The sequence below is a fragment of the Rhipicephalus sanguineus genome, chromosome 10 (assembly GCF_013339695.2).
Source record: "Rhipicephalus sanguineus isolate Rsan-2018 chromosome 10, BIME_Rsan_1.4, whole genome shotgun sequence".
NCBI classification, from domain to species: domain Eukaryota; kingdom Metazoa; phylum Arthropoda; class Arachnida; order Ixodida; family Ixodidae; genus Rhipicephalus; species Rhipicephalus sanguineus.
This window is the reverse complement of record NC_051185.1, coordinates 89,171,267-89,198,037: the sequence shown is the minus strand read 5'-3', so window position 1 is coordinate 89,198,037 and position 26,771 is coordinate 89,171,267. Positions and strand designations below refer to the sequence as shown.

At 46.3% G+C, this 26,771-nt stretch overlaps 1 protein-coding gene across 1 annotated transcript in view; it reads left to right on the top strand.

Moving 5' to 3' along the window:
* Window positions 1–26,771, top strand: part of LOC119372218 (saccharopine dehydrogenase-like oxidoreductase) — an 88,089-nt gene that overhangs the window by 33,336 nt on the left and 27,982 nt on the right. The window contains exons 2-6 of the mRNA XM_049420151.1: window positions 8,618–8,724; window positions 9,573–9,653; window positions 12,884–13,013; window positions 18,083–18,132; window positions 22,382–22,524. Coding sequence (XP_049276108.1) covers window positions 8,618–8,724; window positions 9,573–9,653; window positions 12,884–13,013; window positions 18,083–18,132; window positions 22,382–22,524 — 511 coding nt within the window. The remainder of the gene's footprint in view (window positions 1–8,617; window positions 8,725–9,572; window positions 9,654–12,883; window positions 13,014–18,082; window positions 18,133–22,381; window positions 22,525–26,771) is intronic.

Sequence of the window (26,771 nt, the reverse complement as noted above, 5' to 3'; positions counted from 1 at the left end):
AATTATCCCCGCATTCCAGCGGCGCCTGCATAAAAGTGACACTCTCTGATGACGTGGCGTCGTGTACCGAATCTGGATACCGAACGAACAGGTTTGAAAACTTGTTGCTGTCATCACAGATCCCTTGGAGGATAAGGGAAGGCCTCTTTTTGTGGTAGAAGTGTGACTGTGTAGATTCACTTGGGGTAAGTATATCTATGTGCCACCTCTCGATTAAACCGGTGGTATTCCTGGGCCTTTATTTTGCTTTTGGTGAGAAAACCGTTCTTTATACGGTTCACTTGATCGGTACTGGGCCAGCAAGTGTTATCACCATTAATACCGTGCAGGAAGGGAATAACCAGTGTCATGCAAGCATGAACAGACGCCTCGGTGACGTCGAACTTGTCACCTATAGCGTGTATCTACAGTTGTGATCCTGTGTACACGACCGCAATGAGGTACTTATTTTCATCAGTTATTTGTTGGCGGCCTCGCACTGCACTCGGGTGCAAGACCGAAGCACTTAATTTGACAGTGAACTAGTCGAACGTCTCTCTAGATAATCTGAAGAGTCTGTTGAATTGACACTCATGATACCTGCTGATGATGCTTTTGTACCCAGAAACACGTTTGGCGTCGTAACGCACCAACGCGCCGGCGACCGCATCACCTTTCTCTTCCTCGTAGTCACTGGAGGATAATCAAACGTCACTGCTCTTGGAATCAGGGGCATGTTCTGAAAAGTGACAGCTGCTAGATCGGGCAGCTGTTCTACGTCTACATGACTTGATGTGACATCTTCATTTTGGCTGCAGACGTCGCGCTTTTGTGTCTGCTAGAGTCGAGGCTGCACACTCACGGCACCGGTAGGGTAGCCAGAAAATTTGTTCGGGGGCAAAGAGCTCGCATGTCAACGTCGATATATATATATATATATATATATATATATATATATGGGAATGAACATATTAACCAAATAAAAAGAAAGACCGCCTATGGCGTTCGTGTTCTGCTCAGAGCCCGCCAATATTCTGCGCTTCCTACTCTAACTTCTCTCTATTTTGCGTTCCTTCATAGACATTTCAACTACTGCATTGAATCTTGGGGACTTACATATAAAACTTACTTAAGCCCATTAGCGCATATTCAAAAACAGGCGCTCCGTATAATAACGCACAGTAATTATCACCCTCATTCGGCTCCACTATTCTCTTCACTAAATATATTTTCCAGTTCAAATATTAGCGTCTTTAACATAGCCGTAATTGCCTACCGCATGGTACGTAATCCGAATCTGCTGTATGTCGTAGGTAAGAAATTTACGACTTCCTCTAATAATACACGTCTCTCCCTTCAAAGCAATATTTTTCCGCCCAAGGCGCGCGCACACTATGGGCAAAAAACAGTAAGCTTCTCCGCAATCAATGTGTGGAACACTCTGCCTTTGGAGGCCAAAACCTCGCCCTCTTTATATGCTTTCAAACATTCCGTTCGCCTTTTTCTGAACCATCCTTTGGATATTTGAACTATACGTAATCACTGTCGTTATTTCATCGTCGCTTTCACAATGCTTCATGTATTCTTTATTCACTTTCATTACGTTCTTTTTCATGTGAAATATTTATTTGTATACTGTCCTAAAGATTGCATCATTACACTTTGTTAGCTCTTACTTATTTTGCTACCTTTCTTGTATTTTCAGTGTCAAATAGTGTAAATTGTCTTTGCATACCATAATGCCACTCCTAGTATTTTGTGCGGATTCTATCCTTGTTTGACGCTATTTCTGCTCATGATTTTATTTTCTTATGTATTCTATAACAAGAGGTCCCATTGCAGTGTTCGCACTAAGGGACCTCTTTCTGTATACTTCGACCCATATGTAACCCCCCATCCAATACGTTCAATAAACTGAAACTGAAACTGAATCTTTTGCTGAAAAACAGCTCTTTCATCTTCATGATATTCTCCAAAGATGAAACTATTGTTGCTGCCCTCATCGCCTTCCTTTCAAACTTTTTAAAACTCGGAATCGTTTTATGCCGGTGTACACCAAAACATCACTGGCATAATTTCCGTCACGGAAATGATGTCATTGAGATCTTAGTGCACACGACAAAAACAATTCCGAGTGAGATTTTACAGACGTGATACCGTCACGGAAACGACGTTGGTAAAATGCTAAAGAACAGACTGCAAAGGAAAGCGAGAAGCTCATTCCGTGCCGGGCGTCAAACCTACAGCCTCTCGGCCGGCGACGATAGGTTCCAGGCGCTGCATCCACTTCGCTACCGGCACATATTCACGGCGCTTCACAAACGCGCATTATATCCTCACATCTTCTCCCTCTCACAGCGCTCTTGGATGGTGGAGGAGGTGTCGCCGTCTAGGAGGGTTGAAGTGAAGTAATGCATCCGACACTAACATGCGCCAACAGGAGGCACTGGTAGATTCATCGCAGCGATGGCTCCTGGTGCAATATTTCAGGAAGCTTCCACATGCACAGACAGTGTTTTCAGCCACCTACTGCTTCGAGTGCGAAGGCCCGGACTAAGAAAAGCCTGCATTAAGTGCCGCAGAAATCCAACGACGTCAACGGGAGAAAATCGCGCAAGTGAATGCTTTGGTACAACGAGAGACACACCAGCGATAAGCGGAACGCCTGCACGCGTTCAGGCCTTTACCTACTAACTCTTCCCCTCGCGTTCCTGAAACGCTGTGTGGTAGTGTATGCATAAGCGGAGACGTAGATAACGCGATGATTCGGAGCGCACACCTTGCCGTTTCTTTCCTCAGATGACGACGCTTTGAACGAGTGCATATAGAGTACCAGTGTTTATTATGTGCTTGTTGATTGCATCTTTGCGCGGGATTCACCATATACTGTGTTCAGGTGCATGTTAATTACAACAGCTAACACAAATGGTTAAACATGGTCATGGACGTTAGTTGTCGGGATGGAGATGTACTACCTGGCGTCAAGAAGGAAAATTTGGGGGACGCTTGAGCTTCGCCTTCAAGACTAGAACGAGGTAGCGTAAGCGGTCCCCGCTCGCAACGGCTTCCCAATCGCTAGCCCGGGTTCGCTTCTCGGCGGACACCTCAGTCATGCCGCAAGGAAAGGAACGTCCGTATGCCAACATAGGCCCTTTCAAACTATCCTAGATTGCTACTGCAAATTCCGTTGCGAAATGCCCACTGCGCCATAATTCTTCGATTTATACACCATAAACATTCTTAACCTTAAGGCGATTTCAAGCAAGCCATACACCATACTGCCTAACTATAATTTGCAAACCTTGAGGTGTAAAACTTTTTTTCTTCACCGAATCACCTTTTGGTTGCCGTAGGGGTCAACTTTGCCTAAAACACCCTGCTGAGCTAAGGGTGTTTGCGTTATCGAAACATCTGGGGCCAGCTGATAATTGGAAGTCGCTATTTATAAGGGTGTTGTATATTAGACGCGTTTAGATTAACATTTCTGTATGTTTTAAAGGAATTTACGCATATTCGGTGCATGTTTATTATTTTATTACGGAAAGGCGAAGTATCCGCACCGGTAATGAACGGTGGCTCAAGGTACCATAGCTGTATATACCACATGTTTGGTGTGTGGGCGTGCAGTGTGAGCTCTCTCCCCATTTGGTGCGTTACAATCACATGTGTGTAAAATTGGGCGTGAATATGCGCCTTCTATACTGACTATAATGCCATTTGACGTTCCCTGTCTGGTAGTCTGTATTATTCACTGTTTTTCAGTAATAAGGGTGCTTAGATGATTGGCAAGCCGCAATGATCGGGTGTTTTGATTCGCGAAAATACCTTTTTCCCGAGTGTGTAAGGGTGTTTTTTCTAGACAAGTAAGAGCCCCTTGGGTCTAAACTGGTTCACTCTGTATGAATTAGGGACCAGATTTTATACTTTACGATTTATTGTTGTGCCGATAAGTAGCCTCGATTTCAAATTACCGTGAGTCGAAAATTTTAAATAGAATAGTCGTCGCTATAGTACAATTATGGTGGAGCGGAGCTGTGTCATTTTCCTAAGTTTGTTACAAACAATTGTCAAGTAGTGTATATAGTCACGGGCATTTCCTTTCTCTTATTTCACAGGGAGCGGCCTTTTCAGTTTCTGTTGAAGCGTAGGGCGCGCTTCAACTTGCATGCTGCTTCGGGAATGACGCCGACTGTTTAGATAGATTACATGCCAACGCTTATGTTTGTGTACATTCCAGATTGTACGCGAGCATCAGTGACAACATTATAATGTGCCGTGACGCATGTGTAAAAGCTGAAGCATTTCACCGTCGATCAATTCTTTCTGATTAAGCACGAGCGACAATTATGCTTGAAGCTATCGTTGCACTGCGTGCGTCACATCTTTCATTTCTAGGAGCAATTTCACCCAATAAGTAAACGCATCCTTACCAGCTGGAGTTCTTTTTGCTTTGCCGTCGCAACCACGTGACAATACCTAGACAAACGGTTTATCATATAAATGCGGCGACTTTTTTTTCTAGGAGCCAAATCCATTTTTAACAGAAACTGAGAAAAACTCAGCTGTTTGATATTGACACTATGGTTCGGCCTGCCCAAGAGTTTCTTGCCAGTGTGCTCCTCCTCACCAAAATACCTGAAACCTATACTGCGGCTAAATAGGCATTGAAAAGTGAAATTTGGATTTGGCACTTAGAGACTGGAACATTCATTTGGGCTTCAAATGAGCACACAAATGTAGTTTACTGGCAGTAAATGAACAATGTAGCAAAAATTTGCGACAATATTAACACCATATTCATATTATGCTTTCATCGGTGCCGTCCTTTTTTGCGTGGGTGTAATAGCGATGGCTAGACTTGAACAGCGAGGGGTCCTTCCTGCAAACGGGGGCATTATGCTGGACTGTCAGCACCGCTTTCTGGTCCGTGATATTGAAGACCTCCAAAAATGCTTCAGCTCTTCATCTTCGTATTCTCAGATTTTTAGCTGGGTTGATGCCACGCCATTTGGGCTCACTTATCATTCAAGTAATACATAGGTGACCAATAAATTCACTTCCGTTGTCCTCCGTGTCAAATATTCCGGCGTGGAGCGAAATCACAATATGAACTATAGCGCAAAACTAAAGAAAGAAACAACGACAGACAGCAGGAGTAGGAAAGCCGGCCTATGACTCTATTTATTCGAGTTTGCCCTGCAGTATCATATCCTTCAATGAGCACCAACTCGTCCCAGAAAAAGAAGTGGAGCAAAACCATGATAACACAGCAACTAGGAGGCAACAAACGAAACAGATTGGATGCGGCCATGGTGCTTGTTTTGGTCACGATTGTTGACGCAGCGCTGGTTTAATGGATCTCGCTCAGTTCGATTCAAAGAGATCCAGTATTTTACAGCGAAAGCTGTTATGAGATCATTTCACCGGCCGTTTTTGGCGCCGTAGTTGTCCGCCGCCGCCGCCGCCGCCGCCGGTGTCCGTAACCATTATCGCTCGAAATAAGAAAAAAAAACGAAATAAGAAAAAATTCCAGGATGGAACGAGGTTCGAACCTGGGCCCTCTGCGTGGGAGCCCAGTACACAACCTCTGAGCCATGCCGGTGCTTGAAACTGCTTTGCAAAAAGGTCCTATACAGGCTTCATGTCGGGATGGAACCACATTAGCATATGCAATATAGCGTGGTAGAAGAGTAAAATAAGCACCTAGCGTCGCACAACGCGAATTCTGTAACCAGGCGTCACACAATGCGAATTGCGCAACGAGTAGGTTGTTGAATGCTTCCAACCCATTACAAAGGGGTCTGCCATAATTCTTCATCGTCATCAGGGAGAGCATCAACAAAGTGCGCATAATGCCTTACATGCGTTAAGCAGGTACCACGGCTCTCCGTAGAATGAACAAAAATGTCACGGTGCCTGCTGCCCTACTTCTCAAAAATTACAATGATTTATAGCGTAGTGGGCTCCTCGCAAGTGCAGTTGTTTTGGTTGCCAAGGAAGCCCATAAGCGCATGATCCATTTCCTCGGGGTCTCAGTAAAATTACAATAATTTATAGCGTAGTGGGTTCCTCGCAAGTGCACTTGTATTGGTTGCCAAGGAAGCCCATAAGCGCATGATCCATTTCCTCGGGGTCTCAGTAAAGTTCTTCGCCCCCCCCGTCTCTCTCCCACGTCAACGTATCTTATACAGCATGACGGGAGGGGGAAATAGCGATCGGGCGTCAACCAATTCAAATTACATAACTGATGGGCCGTTTAAAACTTCCAACCCATTACAAACGGCTGAGCCATAATTCTTCATCGTCATCAGTCGTCGCGTCAACAATGTACACATAATACCTTACAGATGTGTAGCTGGTGTCTCGCTTCTCTGCAGAATGACGAATAATGGCTTAGTAGGTGCTTCCCAAGTTCACAAAAATTGTGATACATGGCGTAGTGGGTACCTATCTAGTGTACTTGTATTCTAGCCCCAAGAGAGCTTACAACGGGCTCTAGAAACGCCGCTCTTCCAGCTTTCGCTGTGACTGTGCTGCGGTTTCAGCGCAGGCCTGGCGTTTTTTTCTCATCCTCGGTGGGAAACAACTTTTCTGAGTCCACGTTACAATAAGGAACTGCCCCATGTTGATTACAAACGGTTTAAATGTAAAAAGTACTTAGGCGTGCTTTACGTTTCCATGAAATTTAGCCCAGTTTCGGTTCCTGAATTTCGAACTTTTAGAAAAAAAAACCCTAAAAAATAGAATACTTGCGACATGTTCACTAACAAGATTTTTTTATATGGCGCCATTCTGTAGCTTCTGCTCTTAGTGGATAGTTATAGCCATCATTTTCGAACATTCACATGTAGATTGCAGTGACTGTAGTGGCAAATACCGCGTTAGTACTTTTTACGTGGCAGCGCGCAAGTTTTCGCCGAGAAAAGAAATACAAAAATCCGGCAGATACCAAGCACTGTGGGAAACGATTGATTGCAAAACAGTCAGCAGGAAGCTGCATACATCGCATTTTATGTATTTGAGGCAAATGAGAGGATTGTGACATGGAGTTCACAATCACATGTTTGTCGTGCATGCACGCATGTACTCTCGTATGCACCATATTGCCACGCCCCCTTCTTGTTTTATTTTGATGTATTCGGGTTTGACCCGCAAGGACGGTTAGCAACGCTGAACGCTGACAGCGCCGCAGTGTGGTAAAAGCTTCGCGACTGTAGTAGATCATTTTGTTGACATTGTGCGCAGGACGCCAATAGTCAAGATTATTCCAGAGCTTGCGCGACCACCAGTGATAAGGCCGGAAAGTTTGATAGGTGATGTATAAAAGCCGGCGCGCCCCAGTGATGACCAATTTTACGAGGCCGACGCTCTGTTCGCCGCTATCAGTGTACAGTGTGTATTCCTGTAGCTTGACTTTCCGTTTTCCGGCCACAAGTTCGGCCAAATAAATAGTTTCATGCTGAACACGCCGACTGCTGCCTTCGTCGACGTCACGACCCCGTGACAATTTTCTAATCAAATGTATATTATGATGTATACGATGCATGACCTGCCATTTGTGTTCGTCACGCACTCATGTAATGCCGCATCTATTTTATTATATATCAAGCTATCGAAACGGCTGCGAGCGCACCAGGAGCGTGGCATGTAAGTAATGTCGTACATGAATTGCAGATCTTCATTTTTTATGTTACCACCAGTCATTTACGTTCGTCATGCACTCACGTCGCGGAACACCAATCTTCGTAGCTATCAAGCTAGCGAAATTGCTGCTAGCGCGCCATTAGCGTGGCATGTAAATCATGCCGTATATGACATGCATGTCATGGTATTATTGTTCCAACCTGTCATTTATGTTCGTCACAGTCACGTTCTGCAATACCAAATTTCGTGTATATCAAGATAGCGAAACGGCCATAAGCGCACCATGAGCCTGGCATGTCCGTCATGAGGCCGTAATTGACATGGGTGCCATAATTTTTATGCTACCATTTGTCATTTATGTTCGTCACACAGAAATGTCACGCCATAAGAATTTTGATATATATCCATTTAATGAAACGGCCGCGAGCACCCCAACATTGCGTCATGTAATTCGTGCCATACATAATCTAAATATCATTATTTGCCGTTTATGGCGTCTCAGTTATGTTCGTCAAAAAGTCTTGTGACGCCGTACCAATATTCGTAAACATCAAATTAACAAAATGGCCTTCAGAGCATTAAGCCGGCGGTATGTAAATCATGCCATCCACGAAATGGACGTCATAACTCATGTTATGACCTGTCATAAATGTTAGCACATTCACTTCATACCATGCTAATTTTGGTATACATCCCACAAACGAAACATCCGCGAGAGCGCAGAGCCGTGAGCGGCAAGATATAGAAATAGATACGCTCAACGTGGCAGCAGCTCGCTCAGAAATGCTTCGGATTTAAAAAAGGGATTCATTGGGAAGTGATGGAAAAAATAGGACGCGAGTAGGCAGATGCTTGTGTCTGAAGGACGCATTTATAGCCGTGAATCTGAGGTGCTCAGGATAGGCTCCAATGACCGGCTTCGTGATACTGCGTAGACGGGTACTCAATGCTCCGTGGTTTCCTTATTGTAATGTGGCAACAATATGGTGCGCAGAGGATGCCCTAGACAGTGTGCCCATCATCGTGGCTAACGTGGAGGACAATGCCTCACTGTTGGCCATGGCCCAGAGAACGCGCCTCGTTCTCAACGCTGTCGGACCGGTAAGTCCCGTAGCAGCGAGTTTGTGCGCAGCGCGCTTGCGCTTGCTGCCCACAATTGGCACTGCAGGTTAACCATCACTGCACTGTGACAATACGTGTGGGGCTTAAAATTCCCACTTCATTAGGTGACTATCTCTACTGAAACGCTCTATATAACATTCAAAGAATGGTTTGTTTCCACATTATTCTTACGGAAATATACGGCAAAAACTTGGAGCCTACCCCGAGGGTTTTTATCGCGATAGCAATTAAATTGACACTCTCGGCGGATTTTCGCATCCCCGTTGGCATCGGCGTCGTCGTCATGTTTCCGTATATATAGGGTGCCCCAGCTATCTTTAGCCACAGTTTAAAGATAGGCCAACGTACTCAATGACGACGCAACCAAATGTAGGTTACTGACTATGGCCTGGAGTAATTCAGACTATATTTGTGTTCTGATTAATTGTATAATTGGGCCACTTTATTAACTAACTTTTGAAGCCACGAAGCTGGGCGAAAAATTCCAATGGGAAAGTTGTAGATCGGTTTGCAAAACGTCCGATTAAAAAGTTTCTAACTTTCTGTTTATTAATATTAGTGTTATTCTGCTTACTACAGATGCCCGCGAAATACCAAAAAATACCGCGTGAAATGCCCAGTTGCGTGCCAGCGTGTGTGTATATATATATAAAATATATATATATATATATATATATATATATATATATATATATATATATATATATATATATATATATATATATATATATATATATATATATATATTTACCTTCGCCTCTGTAGTCTTTCTAATTACTTGTCAACGTTGGCCTTTCACAATAAATGTTTGGTGTTTTTTATTTCAGTACCGATTTTTTGGACGTCCGGTGGTAGAAGCGTGCGTCAACAGCGCTACACATCACATCGACGTCAGTGCAGAAGTACAAGTAAGAGTCAGTGCGTTTATCTTATGTGCCAGTGTTGGCTCCACTGTTCTTGCTATAGCCGAGTGCATCCCGCGGAATTCGTTCGCCAAAGCTAAGACACCAGGCCGAAGGAAGAACCTAGACACTCCCCCACTTACTTCGAGGCGGTGAGATCGCCAGCTTGCGTGACACCTGCCAGTGTTGTCGCGACTGGCCTACGTAGGCACTGGAGCCTCAAGGGGCAGATGCAGATACGAGACTGGATAAAAAGAAACTTAGCAGCACGTTATATGTACAGCATAAATAATGAAATTGTCGGGCCGAGAGTGAGCTCGACGGCTCATTATAAAGCGTATAATAAAGAAATGAGACACGGTGAGAAACGAAATGTAAGACGAGACAGTACAGTAGTGTAGGCCTAGCCAACGAGAACCTCAACAACGTGTAGCACGAGCCACTCCTGCGTAGCGCTCACTACCAGACTGTGGAGCTCTGCAGGGTGCACTTTTTCTTCATTGCATCTTCGCCCTCGCTTAAGGCGGAGCCAATTACGTGGTATAAGTTGCCGTGAGAGCAAGGAGTTCGTGATATGGTTTGAGGCGATCCACGTAAACAGTTTCACGCCTCGGCGACGCAGGTCCGTAGTGGGCGTGAGGGGTTCGATGAGGCATTTGACGGGAGAAGTTTGCTGTACCACTCGGTAGGCCCCATGGTACCTACTGACAAACTGCGAAGAGGCACCTGCGGCAGATGTGGGAGGCACCCACAACCAAACAAGAGAGTTGTAGAAAAACTGCTGGTGTGGCCTTGCGTGGCCATGTAGAAATTTATGTAGCCCTTGTTCTAGAGTTGAAAGGAAGCGAATTAGTTGCCGGCATTATTCTACATATCGAGCAGCTTCGGAAACTGGCGTGCCCACTGATGAGACGGGTCTGTAGCGATAAATGGTGTGTCATAAGTAAGGGGCATGAGGCACGTGTCGAAGGACGAAGAGTTTCGATGGTACGGGATGCTGTGCGAGGAGCGGAAAAGTCCTCCGTGGTAGGCGTCTCTGCCACGTCCACGTACGGGAATAGTTGAAGTAGGGCTTTAGACACGCGAGCCGAGCCGTGGTGAAAACATTCGGGGACCCTTGGGCTTCACCTCTTAGAGTTGAACGCGACAGCGATATCCACACACACACACACACACACACACACACACACACACACACACACACACACACACACACACACACACACACACACACACACACACACACACACACACACACACACACACACACACACACACACACGTACGTGGTCACGCGCTCACAAACATATACCATCGCCTTCACCATCGCTAGCCTGCCTTCACTTCTCGGTGGAGACCTAAACACCGCCTGAGGGAAAGCCAGAGTGGAAACGCCCTCCGGCTAGTGATGCAGAACTATCGGTAAACAAACTATCGATAGTACTACTACCGATAAACTATCGACAGTCGAATCCGTAGTAGCATCAATATATTGCTAGCGATATTGCCACGCGTGTTTATTGCTTTGTTTTCATGTATTCGGGTTTCGCCCACAAACTGTAAGCAGCGCTTGACGCATACCGTGCCGCAATGTTTGAGAAGCTTCGCGATTGTTTGACATTTTAAGATTACGCGCCGAACGCGAATATTCAAGTTTATTCGAGAGCTTACGCGAGCACCAGCGATAACGTTCGAAGGCTTCATTACGTATGTATAAAAGACGAAGCGTTCCACCGATTATCAGATTACTCGACGGCCGGCGACTGTTCTCGGCGCTATCAGTGCGCAGCGTGTATCGCTTGTATTCTGAGTTTTGATTTTCTGGGCACAAGTTCGACCAAATAAACAGCTTCGAATTTCCCAGTCTTGCTGCAGCATTCTTCACCGTCACAACTACCTGACAAACTATCCATCTTGGTGCGAATAACGATGCTGTTGCTGGCTGGCCAAATTGCCAAAATATTCGCGATAGCCTGCTATCAGCTTCGCTTAATTTATGAGCAAATTTTTGGCGAGAGCAATTATCTGCGCAGTGAAAATGGCGGCATATGTCCATCAATAAATTGATATTTAAAAGCAACCAGTTACATCTTACAATTAACAAACTTAGTTCTTGATATTTTTTTTCAATTTTGAAATCGCCAAATGCAATATAAAACTGAAGCCGCGCAGTTCCACCCTTTGTAACGGCTTCCTTTCCGCTACAGCTAAATAGTTTGACTTTATGATCATGATCATGTGTCAGCGAAGCACTCTGGTGAAGAACACAAGCATGTCACCTTTCTTGCCCTGCAGCCTGCTCCTCCGGCTCCACTATGTACCACGCGCGCGGGGAACCAAATTTATTCTGCAATAAATTCGCGCTGTTGATCTTAAACTATTGATAATATTTACTATCGATAACACTATCGATAGTATCTTTTACCATCGATAGTTCGATAGTGACTCAGCTATCGATAGTATCGATAGTACCATCGATAGTTCTGCATCACTACCTCCGGCTCCTTTATTTGCTTCTCCCCGGAATTTTCGCTTACAACCAAAGACGCCATCGCCGACGACGCCGACACCGGAATTTCTGCGACAAGTGCTCTCTAACGCTTTCGTGTCAAAGCCTAAGGAAAGAGAACGGGACAAAGAGTAAGGATGCTTCATTGTGGACTCGACCGAGAAGCCAATGTGGCCACACTGCTGTTGCAGTGAAGACTGAGCTTAGCCAAAGCGTTCATTGGTTAGCGTTATATCTATGTATTGTTTGCCTGTGTGATTTGTTTAGTGTAGAGTTGGTTTGCATTGTTGTTTGAAATAAAGTGGTTTGCATTTGGCGCCACCGTCTCCAGCGAGTTCTTGAGCCGCATTGCAAAAACCAAGCGAGTTCTCAAAACCGCATTGAAAAAAGGCACTGTGCACTCACGTCGAGCAAGGTGCCTCAAAAAGAGATGATATTGCATGACTGAAGCGTTGAATTGCTTCACACGACACGCTATGGGAAATGCGCACTGTGGGTGGTTGAAAGAACCCATTCCAATGAGCTAAATATATTTCAGCAACATCGTAATCACTGTGATGATGATATTCGTCAACCACTTCATTAACAAAGTGACAAAGTGTGCAGCTACTCACGTGACCTCTAAAGCCATGATGATGATGATCAAATAGCCACAGCGGATGGCTTTCGTTTTCGAGTCGTCTTTGGAAAATGCATAAGTGGCCCTTCTCATTTTTTTCCATTTCAGTACATGGAAAGGATGCAGCTTGAATTCTACGACGAGGCTAAAAAGAGAAATACTTTCGTTCTGACGGCATGTGGATTTGGGAGCATTCCTGCCGAAATGTGTCTCTCCTTCATGCGAGAGCGTTTCCGAGGTGAGCTGTTGCATTGGAGTTTCACTTAGCTCATTTGCACTCGCTCCGTGTACACTATATAGAAAAACCAGTGATGTGACAACTAAAACAAAAGAGGTTTTACAAAAATTTGATGAAATTCCGAAGGGTGTCTTGTTCTCAAACACGTAGACAGCGGGACACATGCGGCTCGTGGACATCTTGCTGGCGGCCAGCCAGGACACGAATGTCTTCGTCCCGCATTTTCTTCTTGAAAAGTATGTTCATCAGCTACACAGGTGGGACGGGTCTCAAGCAGTCGGCGCCCAGATATCATTCATTCTCATGAGCAGGATCGACATGTTTCTCAAAACATGAAGTGAAATTGCCTTCAGAAATTGCACATATTAAGGCCGTGATTGGGAAGATTTCAGAAGCAGAATCACTAGTCACAGCCGCTGTCTCAGCGTAGCTCATCAAATGATCAGCAGCTGTCACGATCCGCCAGTTGCCAGTGGCAGTGACTGGAAGGAAGCCATAAAGATCGACACCTACCACTTCAAATGTTGTCGCTGGGCACGGAAGAGGTTGTAGTTTACCGGCAGGAGCAGATGTTGGGAGTTTTCGGCTATGGCACACAGTGCAGGATACGACGTACCTGGCTACGCTATTAGTAACTGCAGGCCAATAAAAAGGACTTTGAAGGCATTCGTAGGTTTTACAATAACCAGAATGACCTGCTGTCGGATCATCATGAAAGGCTGTGACGACGTGAGAGCGAAGACAGCGAGGTATAACGGGCACCCAGCGATGAGCGTTAGGATGGTACATTCGGCGGTACAGCGCAGAGCTGTGCAGCCTAAACTGCGAGAGCTGGCGGCGGAGCCTCGCTTTAGGTGGACGGGAATTTTCACATCGCTGGCCTTTGATACGCCGACAGCACAGGTCCGCCAGCTGGCGAGACGCGAATTCGTGCTCGTCGTCCGCAGGTAGCTGGTCTGTAGAGGCCAGAGAGGGAACTGATGTAGAAGTGGACTCCGAGTGTTTGTTGTGCAAAGCCAGGGTTTAAAGTCAGGGGGACCCGGGGGGGTATGGGCCGGCCAATCTCCATTTTTAGGGAGGGGCTCGGCCCCCTCTCGGCAGTCCAATGGTGGTACTGTGGCATCGATTTTCCTAGTGCTGGAGTTGAATATTTTGGCTGTAGTGCTGTGTGCGGGGAAATTGTGAGTTGGTGAGAGCACGGGGACACCACAGCGACTTTATGGAAAGAAGAATACCATCAATTAGCACGCGGGCAATACATAGAGCGGAAGGGCAAATGTTATTGCCCTGTAACCAGGGCAGGTCCATCGAAAGGCGTCCTGACATTCTTGAGACGGGCGCACAAACTAGCACGAAGAACAGAAAAACTAGCACCAGCGTCCACCAAAGCACGCACGTGTACACCGTCAACTGTTGCCGAAATCATGTTGCCCGGGCGCGCTGCAGAAATTTCAGTGCTACATTTGAATGCAGTTTTTCCTCCACAAGTTGCATCGTTTAGTTTTCTGGACGATAGTCAAAGTTGAGGAAGGCAGGCTGAAGCGGAGACGAGGGGCGAAGGAAGGGCGAAGGTGAACAGCGTCTGGTTTACGATGAGTATCGCGCACTTCACTCGATGCGGGCGGAGATGGAGGCCGACGTGGAGGTGACAACGGCGGCCTTGATAAAAGGCTCCTTCGGGAAAAGTCACGTGTCGTACTCTCGACGCTCGTCTTGCTGGCTCTTGCGGCAAAAGTGTGAGATGTGGCCGTGATAGCCGCAATAATAGCACGTAGGGCGTGTGACGACCGCCATGGAGGGTACTAGATAAGGTCAGGTGCACCGGGATGTAGCGCAGTCAGATGGGCAGTCCAGGGCTCAGGCGGCAGTGATGGGAAGTTCACGGGGGGCGCGGTAGCAGCCGACACGTATTTCGGTGGCGGCAACGTCGCGTCCACGCTCCCTGAAGGTGCGAAGGCAACTTGTGTGAATGTTGGTGGGAGGCTAAAGACCGTGGGATGCAGGTTTCTCTAATGGGTCAATAACGCGAGCTCCTCTCTGATAGCACCACACAAGGCCGTTGCCGAAGGCTGATTGGGACACACTGAAGAAAGTGAGGAACCAATTATTGTAATTCTTCTACTATGAGCGCCCTTATCATGCTTCGTAGGTCTGAGTCCGCCTTATAACTTGTTGCGTCACTGTGCGGTTGTAGGCGAACAGACTCGAGTTGGTCGAGGCGCTGACACGTTGTGACAACATCAGCAACGCTAGCCGGATTCTTGATGGCTGGCAAGATCATTGAATGCGACAGTTGCAATACCCTGATAATGTGGCGCCATCTTTATTTTCTTCGCTATGAGGTCACGCGCTCTCCGGTTTTGTTCGCCGCCCCAAGTAAGGCGCTGCAGGGTCTTGGGAAAACGCGAGCGCAAGAGTCCGAGGGTGGCTTGCGTTTTGCGCATGCGTCCTGGAGGCTCGCAAATTTCTTGGGTCCCCAGTTCTAAAACTCTGTAGTGTTTCACTTGAGTTTGGATGTGCGCCTCCGAATTGTACTTTGACATACACGGCGCGGTTGACCATGCTCGCGCGATTATCTCTTGAGGGGGAGTTTCGAACTCTTGCGCATTCACCGCGATGTTTGAGTTAAACCTATACAACACACAAATGTCACTTTGCTCACTGCAGTGACCGCGTTTGCGAAAGAAGTGAGCTGCTAGCTAAAAGAGCCAAAGTAGGCGCTAGTTGAAATAACAACTGTGACCGTTCGCGCTCGTGCTATTTATACCTGTGCGCTCTTTTTGTGCGTCCTTCTTTGTATTTGAGCAGCGCACTTCAAGTGTCGAGCTGTGAGAGTTGTTAGTTCGCGCTCGCCTTGCGTGTTTTCTTCTCTTCATCATTTGTGCTTGAGTAGCGCGCAGCAAGCTTCTACCTGCTTGCCGTTCTTCCTGTGACATTCCAATTTCTTGCTATGGCGTTCACTGCTTCGCCCTTCAGGCGAAACTGTGACTTGAGTAGCTACAAAGACCAATGTCCCAACAGACTGTCGCTTGAAATGCTTCACGTATTGAAATGACTCATGTGAAAAATAACGCAAGGACCACCGCTTTACGCCAACAATTATGTATAGATCCTTCAGTATGTGTTTTGGTCCACCTCAATGGCACAGTGGTTACGATGCTCGGCTGCTGACCCGAAGGTCGCTGATTCTACCTCGGCCGCGGCTGTCGCATTCTGATGGAGGCGAAGAGCTAGATGCCCGTGTACTTTGCGTTGTGAGAGCGTGAAACAGCACCAGATGGTCGAAATTTCCGGGGCCCTCCCCAAGTGTGCGTTGTAATCATGCCGTGGTTTTAGCACGCGAAACCCAAATTTAGTTATATGTATCTGCTGTGAGCGATGTTTTCTTGAACACTGAGTCACAAGAGAAACTGGCACTGTTGTTAATTTTTCAAGCAATTTTAAATTCGAAGAATTTCTTACCGAACCAAAAGGATTTTGAACGTATCTATCTATCTATCTATCTATCTATCTATCTATCTATCTATCTATCTATCTATCTATCTATCTATCTATCTATCTATCTATCTATCTATCTATCTATCTATCTATCTATCTATCTATCTATCTATCTATCTATCTATCTATCTATCTATCTATCTATCTATCTATCTATCTATCTATCTATCTATCTATCTATCTATCTATCTATCTATCTATCTATCTATCCTGCGTCTTGACTCCCTCGTGGTCGTGTCCTGAGCTTGGTACATACCAAAATTGGCATAGGATGACGTGAATATACGAGGAATACGATTCAGAGGTCATGTCACGAGTAAAGTGACTTTCCTGCCCTGGACGTCAAGATCTCCTTTACAGCGTTTACGTGCGGCCCCGTGGTATGCGGGTATCACCAGATGTTATTCATAATCTACATCAGCGCAGGCTTTTGGAATATTAACGCGACAGCGTGAAGGAGCCCGTGTATCAGAAAATGCGGTGCCGGCGAGATGTTATCGATGGATAAAATGTTCCCTTGGAAGGGAAGAATAAAAATAATGGCTCGAGCCGGAATCAGTTCTACGCATTCTGCATGGCGGTCAAGTGTTCTACACAAAACAAAGCGAGTGCTTTACACCACATGACAAAAAAAGCCTACACTAGCGTCATGCCAAGACGCCTATTGAGGCTGCAGCGCTGGCTATCCATTTTGGTATAAAAGTACGACCGCTACCTAACTTGCGCATCAGCGCACCGTAGCGTGCACTTCGGGGCGGTGAAAATGATACATTTGCTTTATTGTGAGTGCCAACGTTACTTCGGACCAAGAGCTATCTCTTACACTCCAGTGTACTTGGTATGCAACACTTGGCTGAAAGCGAAAAATCCGGCGTAGGGTGCTACTCGCTGACTGCTTTGTACGAAATCGATTCCCGCAGTGCGTGGGAGCTGCCGAATTTTCTTGTCCTCCTAACACTAGTAACCCTTTCCCTAGCGTTAGAAACGGAGAAACTTGTACCAAACTTTACCGCAATTTTTTGGCCCAATTTGTAGAGATTTTATTGCTGAACAAAAAGCCACCATTATTTTGATTCAGTCTAGTTCTTTTACTTCACTAATTGCCTAAAAAGAGAGCACCGCATGGCTATACGATGAAAAATGGCAATGCAATGACAGTCGAGACCCGCATGACATAATAAGGACAGGTGTAGCCATCTAGCGTCAAGAAACACAACCGTTAAGAGTATAGTCGTCATTGCTCATTCGGTCCAAGTGGGACCAATTTCTGTTGACGATGGGTATAGTCGTCATCGGTCAGTTTGGTACACAATCTCATGCCGAATATACTCGTCAACGCGAGAGAAATGGTTAAGGGTACAGACCAACTACATGTCCCGAATTAGGCACCTACAGGGACGGTTGCATCCGAGTTTTTGCACCGCGGTATCAGTTCACAAAGAAATGCGTGCGCATGCGTTGAGCGGCTGTTTTATTCTTCCTCATTTTTTGACGCTGATGACTTCCTTGGAAGAGTGCTTCTTTAATTTATGTCAATTCCAACAAGTAATGATTTTTATGTTTTCCAGCAGGTGATTTGGAAGAGGTTGAGTCCTACATGAGGATAAAGCAAGGTCCCTTGGTGAGTGAGACGAGAAATTGTAGCTCATTTCTAAAGCTTCCGTAACATGGAATGTGTGAAAACAATGTGGGATAAATGAACAGAATCAGACCATTGTGAGTTAGGCTAGTTGGAGAAAAACAGTCGTAATGGCTCGACGTTCTCTTGTCGATTTTGTGTGTTTGCCATCAAAACCATTTGAATAGAAGCAGCCGAAGTAGATACTTATATTGTAGCATCTTTTTTTCACGCCATGAAAGGATGACCTGTTCATAAGCTACTGCTTACTGTGGGAAAGCTGGTAAACGTCAAGCTGATAGGTTCTTGTGGACGAACGTTCTTGTGCTCTAGCCGAAATGCTTCCGTCACGGGGATGATATCTTGATTTGTTTCCCACATGAGTGTTTCGCGGAACATAGAACAGAGAAAGAAACGACTCGATTTCTCTGTCAATACGCGATGTAACAACCACTTCCAACTTTAAGATTTGCAGCTAAGTTTCCACGCGTCTCATACTTGCTTGGAACATGGAACTAGGAGCAATATCTCACCGCTTTTGCACGGCTCGGATCACACCAAACATGTAAAGAGAGCCTTTGCTTCCTCATGCTTAGCACAGGCAGTCAGAAGGTCATGTGACCACAAAATCAGTGACAGTATCCAGGAAGAAGCGACAAAGCTTTGGAATAGTGGACACCCGGCTTATTTAATAGCTATTGCCACAGAAAAGTTTCGAAAGAATTTACACTATAATAAGAATTAAGCAAAATATGCAGAGCAAGCTAGGAACGTATCTGAAGTTCCATTTTTAGATGCGAAGCATCTTGTGGCGGAGTTCAAACCGGGGGTGTGCGGCGTGACCACCCTTACTGCGCATGCGCAAACCCTCTCCACTCCTCCTCTTCACCTTTTCCCTACCCTTCCCCAATCCACTCCCCTCTCCTCTCCTCCTCTACACTCCCCCTCCAAAACGCGGACTCGACATGCCGAAGCGCTACTTCGCATCGCCTCATGGTCCCCTTTAGCAGGAGATTGTGTTTATTTATTTATTATTTATTTATTTATTTATTTATCAGTACCTTGCAGGGTCCCCGTGGGTCTCTGTGTAAGGGGGGGAAGGGAATACAGCGAATACATTATAGAGATAACTATACGTAAGTAAAACATCGATTAGGGCAGAAGATGCAACCGAACTCAAGAACATAAAAAACGAACGCAAAATATACTACAAAGCAAGGTACAGTGTGTTATAACAGAATTAATATAAGGGCAACTAATTAATCAGCAAGAGTGCAACGGAATATGAAACCTGGCCGAAAAAAGTGACAGAAGAGTGTTTCCCGGAAATAAGTGTATACAAAGGAGGTAAAAAAATTACACCATCTCCCGCTAAAGGGAACCATGTGAACCAGCTAGGACAGCATACGGCAGCCCGGGCCCCTAAAGTGCTCTGCACGTATCATCATCAAGGCGGTGGAAGAACAAGAGGAAGAAGACTTCTTGGCGCGAGCTCAGATGGCTATGCTAGGTGGGACTGTCGCCAATGAAACTACGGACATAGCCTAGCGCAAAAGCTGCTTCGCATCTAAAAAATATGTAAGAATATATAGGTAACAGTACGATAGGCCTGAATGAATGTGAAAATGCCGTACGTCAGATTTTGGAGCACATCGGTGGCTACATAGTAAAGCGTCCCCTTCCAATGCGGTACGTACCGGGTTAGTCGGAAGCCCACCGGCTATTCGTGAAGGGTGGCGGAGCGCCCCGGTCTGGCTCTCGGTTGTTCTTGGGTACTAGTCTCGAGCGGTGACCCCATAAAGTTCTGTAAAGGCCTGTGGGCGCACCTTAGCCCACCACAGCCTTAGTCAAACAGTCGAGCACCACATCTCCTGGCCTCTTTTTCGGCTAATCTTTCGTGCATTTTGCTCAGCGCAACTAAAGTAGAAAGTTCTACCTGCTTTGGTTAGAATGCGACCAGTGAGAGGATGCCCCGCTATAGCGTTCCTCTTCACTTGGAGGAAACTTTATTGAAAATAAATGGGAGTAGGAATGGAGGAGCCAGAGTGGACGACAGGACAAGCAAGTTGACAACCAGCTCCATCTAGTAAAACCGCAACTAACGAATATACTCCGTCAAAAACTGAACTCATTCACCGAAGTAACCTTTGCATGGCTCAGGATAGACCACACTCACGCCACTCATAAACATATTCTCACAGGTGCTTATCCACCGACGTGTATACATTGTGCATTTCGTCATTAAATGCCTAGGACATCACGGTGAGCGAGTGAAATTTTTAGGCAGCTTTGCCTGTATCATATGCCACCTCATCCGAAGTTATTTTTATCACCGACCCAATTATCTTGCAGAAGTCAATTGTTTTTTGATTTTGTATCATTCCATCCCGATCACAAGGCTGTGCCTCAGATTTGAGGCACTGCCTGTTGCCAAAATAAGTACGCCTGAGCACTCGCAGTTCTTGCTCCGGCAAGAATGGGACAGTGAGGACTCGGACTTCCCTGAGTCATTTACCATTAGAGACTACAGCCAATGATGATGGCTTTGTATTAATTATAGCATTCATTTTTAAACACACGGCATTTATGTCATATGTTTTATACAAACTGCCCCGTACAGAATTAATTTTAAATAACAATTTTTGGACTACTACTTTGCCGTAACATGATAGTTATTCTGGCGCTCTTTGTCATCAGATTCCCTTGCGCAATGAAAAGGAATTGTGGTAATAATAACACCAGAATGCAAGGAACAACGCGCATGATGCCGTTCAAGGTGGTGTAAGGAAAGAGCTTAGCAACGACACTTGATGCTGTGCTGCCGACCTCCAGCCACGAGCCGACCGTGAGCCACGAGGAAAATCTGCACGTTGCAGTATAACTTCAACGCGCTAAAGAAGCCAGGCAACTCGCCCGTATGCGCCTCAAGAGCCAACATTTAACCGCCAGCCATCGTTACAAGCTTCAACGACGCTTCGTTGAATACCAGTCCTGCGATCGTCTGTGAGTCTGGACGCTGATACGCTGACGTGGCTTCCATCACGGTGCTTTGCGCCATACAAGTTAACTAGACGTATCGGCGCACTGGACTACGATTTCTTCTCGACCCCAACTTGAAGACATACCTCGGATTGTACACGTAGTGCGCCCTAAACCTTATTATGGGCTTTGACGAACTGTGTCACTTTATTTCGAACGTTGTTTAAATCTTTGGCATCAATTTGTATTTCCATGCCTAGCTTGCAGCATCAGGACGACGCTTCTTCAGGGGGGGGGGGGGGGCATTGCCACGCGCGCATTTAGTTTATTTTTATATGATCGGGCCGCCGCCGAGACATCCGGCGCCATCCATCCTGGCGCACGCGCCACAGCTGCGAAGACTGAGAAATTGAGACATCACACAATATCAAACAAGGCGGCTACCGCCGTGGACCATTCGCCGTGGACGGTACCGTGAACAAGCCAGGTGAATATAAAAAGTCATTTAGTACCCTGGAATATCCTATAAAACATTAGTTTGTATATGCAGCGCTAGTCGATTAATGTCCCAGCTTCTCTTAGACGCAACTTAGCGTTATTGTGACATAACCAGGCAAGTGCGAGTGCCTCTACATGCTAAGTGGTTGTTCTTGCCCGAGTTGCGAATATACGCTTCTTGTTTGTGAACTCTGGATTGTAACTTGGTCCTTGGACCACAACCCACGCTCGCTGGCGCATCAACCGACCCGCTGGTATATTGGCCGTGCTTTCTTGGTACGTTTAAGGGCATGAATGCTTCAGTTCTTGAAATCCATGCAATGACTGCCTCCATTTAGGGGTTGTGTCGACGATTAATGCGATTCGATGCTAAAATCTAGGACGCTGATTGATTTACCCGTACCGGCGGTGCATAAGGCTGGAGGCAAAATGCAAAACACCAAGACACTTACCTTTTCTCGCCCGCTAAACGTACTCAGGTCGTCAAGCTTAACCGGCAGTTTCGCGCGAAGTCATGCCTCATAATTAAATGATGTACGTGAAGTAACCTAACTGAAAAAAAAATATGTCGTCTGCCGCTGAGCAACTACCTACACCCACTGATGTACCGTTCTAGACCCAGTCACCTATTTTTTTATGACAGATGTAAGCAATTATAACATGAGTGGGTAATTAAACGTATGCGCTAGTTAGTAAGAGAATTTAGCCATCCTACCTTTGCTAGTGCTAAGAATTGTCAATTCCCAAAGATGAAGGTGCGCAAATGTGGGTGCAGGGCATGAAAGTGAACTGCGGCACTTGGGAGAGCATCATCCACATGGTGGCGCACGCGTCAGAGCTTGTAAACCTTCGGCAGCAGAACAGCGAGAGGGTCTTTACCAAGCCGCTTCCCAAACGCCATTCTCGCTTGGCTCGAAGGTAAGTAAACTTCAAGGTGACCGGTCGTTGGTTGCACAAACTGCAAAAACACGAGTGGTCAAGTACTGAGCTTTTGAATGGCTTAATACGAAACTGTGTGGATTTTATGCCCATTCGACTCATTGCATGTCAGTTGTCAGTGCGAGGTGGCTTTCGCAAACTACGTGCTTTATTTTTACAGGGTTGAGGAGATGGCCCATGCCTTTGCACGTGCTCTTTTCGCAGCTCGGTTTGGACGAAGCGTTATACAGCACAAAGGTCGCTTCGACGGCTGCTGCCGGCACTTTCCCTTACGCTGAAGATCTTTAAGTGCCCAGGACTTTAAGGACCGGCTTGTCGTCCGTCCGTACATCCCATGTGGCAGGGTCACGCTCACAATCAAGTGGTCAATACAGGCTTAGAACATGGCTAGGAATGCTCAAAACCAGGTTAATATAAGCACACGAGTTCTGAAATATTAAAATTTGCAGCAATAAGCAAGTAGTAAACGAAACACTCAGGTAAAATTGCGAAAAACGCTTCGGAAAAATGTGGCTGGCACCCGCGCCGCGCAAGGAGACGCAAGAGAGGGCTTCACCGCCTCGCTAGGTGCGCGAAAGCTCCTCCCACCAGTGCTTCGCCGGCGCCGGTGTTACGAACTCCTGCTGAAGTGAGCTAGGTCACTCTGCTCTTGCGAGAGATAGACAGAGACCAATAATAGAGCAGCGCTAATCGCTTGGTGCTCGTGCTACGCACTTCCATGGGTTTCACTGTAGGGCAGCTGCTTTTAGCGCAGGAAGTAAAACTACAGCAAACAGTACGCGAGAAGGACATTAGCGCTGGATTTTAACTACTTTTAGCGGTGGGTGTGATTTCTAGCGTGTTTCAGTGATGCTAGCGACTGACACCAGAATTTTTTACTGACACCGGGTTGGATGAGAAAGAAGTTAGCGTTAGTTCGATGATTCGAATGGATATTTTTCCAAACTCGCGTGACTCTGTAGAAACGGCCGACGTAAGAGCCCGGATGAAAGCTGGACGATCCGTTATTGTGTGCTACCGCCACGCGTGTAAATGGTTGTCGTGAAAGATGCCAGCTTTACGAAGAATTTTCTCGCTGTTTTAGGTGTGAACTCTTAGTGCACGAGCTGCCTGCTTTCTTCCTATATGTGCTAACGTTCTATCGTCATGCTTAGAGGCTCCAGACATCAAATAAGTCCACAGTTTCTTTGTGCGTTTCTTAACGAAACTGCGTTGCCAGAACGGTCATATTTTTGTTTAACATCGATTTCGCGCTTACCGCAGCTCCGTTCGTGCTCAAATATTGGCGGGGGTCCGCGTATTTTCGTCAGGACCTTCCGAAGTAGCAGCTATTGTTGTTGTTGATTAGTTTGTCAGTAAAACACTGGAAACTGAAAACCAGTTCCCGGACACTAATCTCGAAGGCGATAATTTACCTCCATGCAAATGCACAGACGTTCGCAAAAAATTCCAGACTTTGCGTAAGCTCTGCATTTTCAGGTTTGAATCCTTCAATATCACCTTCAGGGGCGAAGGCTATGATTGTGTACGCAACTTGTTTATGCTAGTTGTGTCAACCTATGACCAAAAGACGGCGAGATACATAGCTCATGAGACGAGTTGAACCTTCTACATAGTCAATATGCCTTGACTTAACTTGAGTGTGCTTCTTATGATTGCAGTCGATCCCTTTGGTGAAGGCACTACAATGTTCGACGGGTCACTCGACCTTCCGCGCTGCGGAACCTACGTGAAAAGTATTACTTTTCTCTTCTTGAAATGAATGAAACAAAAACTCATTCCGCATATATTTGGAGCCTGTGATTTCATTCTTTTTTTATGTCAAAATGGAACATGACTGACTGCAGAATAATGAAGTATTTAATCGAGTGATAATTACAATTATTTATTGAAACCCTAAAAAAATAACAATGTACTGCAGAAGAATTGACATTTGGGCAAGTTAGAATTGGTTGTGCATCTTTGAAATGGGCAGCGCAAAAAAAAAAGACAACAGTAAAAGTACAACACACCACAGAGCGCCTTCTCACAACTAATTTTATAAGAAAGAACATTAACTATTTAAAACTTCACCAATTACCACGTGCTCTTACATCATTGATAGCCAAAACAAGAAGGAAAAACGTGCGCTCCTGCAAAGATTGGAAACGGTTACAAAGATGATTTTTTTCTTCAATCGTTTCATTACAGAGTAAAAAAAGTGTACATGTGATCATCGGTTTTGTAACCCTTTCTAATCATTGCAGGAGCACATGGTTTTCCTTCTCGTTTTGGCTATGAATGATGCAAGAGCACGCGGTACTTGGGGAAAGTTCATATAGTGAGTGTTCTTTCCAGTAAAGTTAGTTGCGAGAAGAAACGGTGGTGTGTTGTACTTTTCCTCGTATTCTTGTTTTTGTGCTGCCCATTTCAAAGATGCATAACAGAATAACACATTACTCCATTTTCTTTCTTGGTATGCAACATTGAGTGCCCTGGAATTCTGGCCTGTGAATTTGACACATACGTAGACAGCGCATCATCTTCAGATTTTTTGGCGCTGACTGAAATTATGACGCCGGAGCGAAGCGGCATGGTGACATCATGCTCGAGGATGTTCAAGGCATGGTGACATTGCTTTGTATCCGGCGGTGTCGCTTTGTCCGCTGATAGAGTTATCGACTTGGTTCGCATTCGATGACGGCGCCGTGACGGTTTAAGAAGTCTGTGCGCAGTATGACGTCCCTGGAGTAATGTTGCAGGAATACGAAGAACACAGGATAAGTCAGATTACTGATAGTGATTCTTGCTGTGCAGACTCCAGATGGCGTTATTAAATAGCCTCCAGCGGTTCGGATTTCGGGGTCTTCCCAGGCGACCTTAACTATCTTCAACTTCAGGGGGAAGAGCCCACTGACGATGGAATAGTTGGCTCTAGTGTCTTTGCCGCCGTCGATAAGAATGTTGAGACCACCAGTTTCTCGTCTTGCGTTGCGGTTAGGTCGCGGCGGCGGATCACAGCTGTGCCGCCTAGTTCCGCTGCTTCTACGTGGTGTTATGACGGTCCGTCGGTGGCGACGTGGTGACTATGAGAATGGACGGGCGATGTTTTGTCACACTACTGGAGCACATGCAACCATCCCAGAAACGGACTCCCCATGACGGGAAGCGCCCAGCAATGGGAAAGGCCTCGAACGAGCTCCGTTGGGCGGCAGAGATACAATGGATTAGCAGAGAGATGTCAAAGTTGGCGACGTATTCACAATGGGCCACTTTGACATTATTTCGTATGGTATGCTGTGGTGCCGACCGGTGCTGTATGTTTTGAGAGGAGCCATTAAGTCGCCGTAAACGCTTTCCCGCCCTTTTGGGGAAAGGCAGATGAACTTGCCCGAGTATCCTGTTCTCCCGGCGGACCCCACAAGCCAGAAGCCAGGCTGAGGGGTTATAACGACGGTACTGAGTGAGAAAAAGGGCTCTGCGCCTTGGGTTAAAGGCTCATCCAGTTGGCTCGTCGCTGAACACTTACCTCTTCACTTTGTAAACAAGTGTACAAAAAGTGCCAGTAAACCTGCTTGTTTTCGTTTGGCCAACTTGCTAGCATCAGTTCCTCAACCCGGCGACTCTGTCACGCTACCAAATGGAGTCCAGGCCCGACGGAACATCTACGCCGCACCAACAAGTTGCAGCGGTGGGACGGATCTAAACCCCGGTCGCAACAGTGGCGTCCCCAGGTATTCTTCCGACCGCGAAGTTTGGTCGTCAGGCCTATGTTCGGCTTGCGGCATGTTCCTAAGATGTTGACGCGCGTCGCCTTCGGAGGCGAAAAAACTTCGGTATTTCGTCGTACAGCAACCGCAACTGCATCGGGTGGTGCCTTTAGTTTTCCGGATATGGGCTCGTTGAACGGCCACGGGTAAGGCCACTGTACTGCGGGCGTCGCTGAGAGGACCGGTAGCATCACTGCGTCGGCGAACGCGACGGACCTCGATAATGTAGCGATGCTGAAGCACAAAGGCTAATAAAACAAACGTATTTATTAAGGGCGAACCTGTGCCCACAACTCAAAGGCACTGCGGTCGTAAAACTGCGCGTCAGTCGAACACCAAAGATGTCGTTCAGCCGTTATCCTCTTCTTTTTCCCCCGAGAGGCACACGAGCGCGTGGCGTATGCGAGCCCGGTCCGGCCAGGTGCTCGTGCCACGATGGTCGCTGCGCGGCACTACGATACGGCGCGCAGTGTCGGA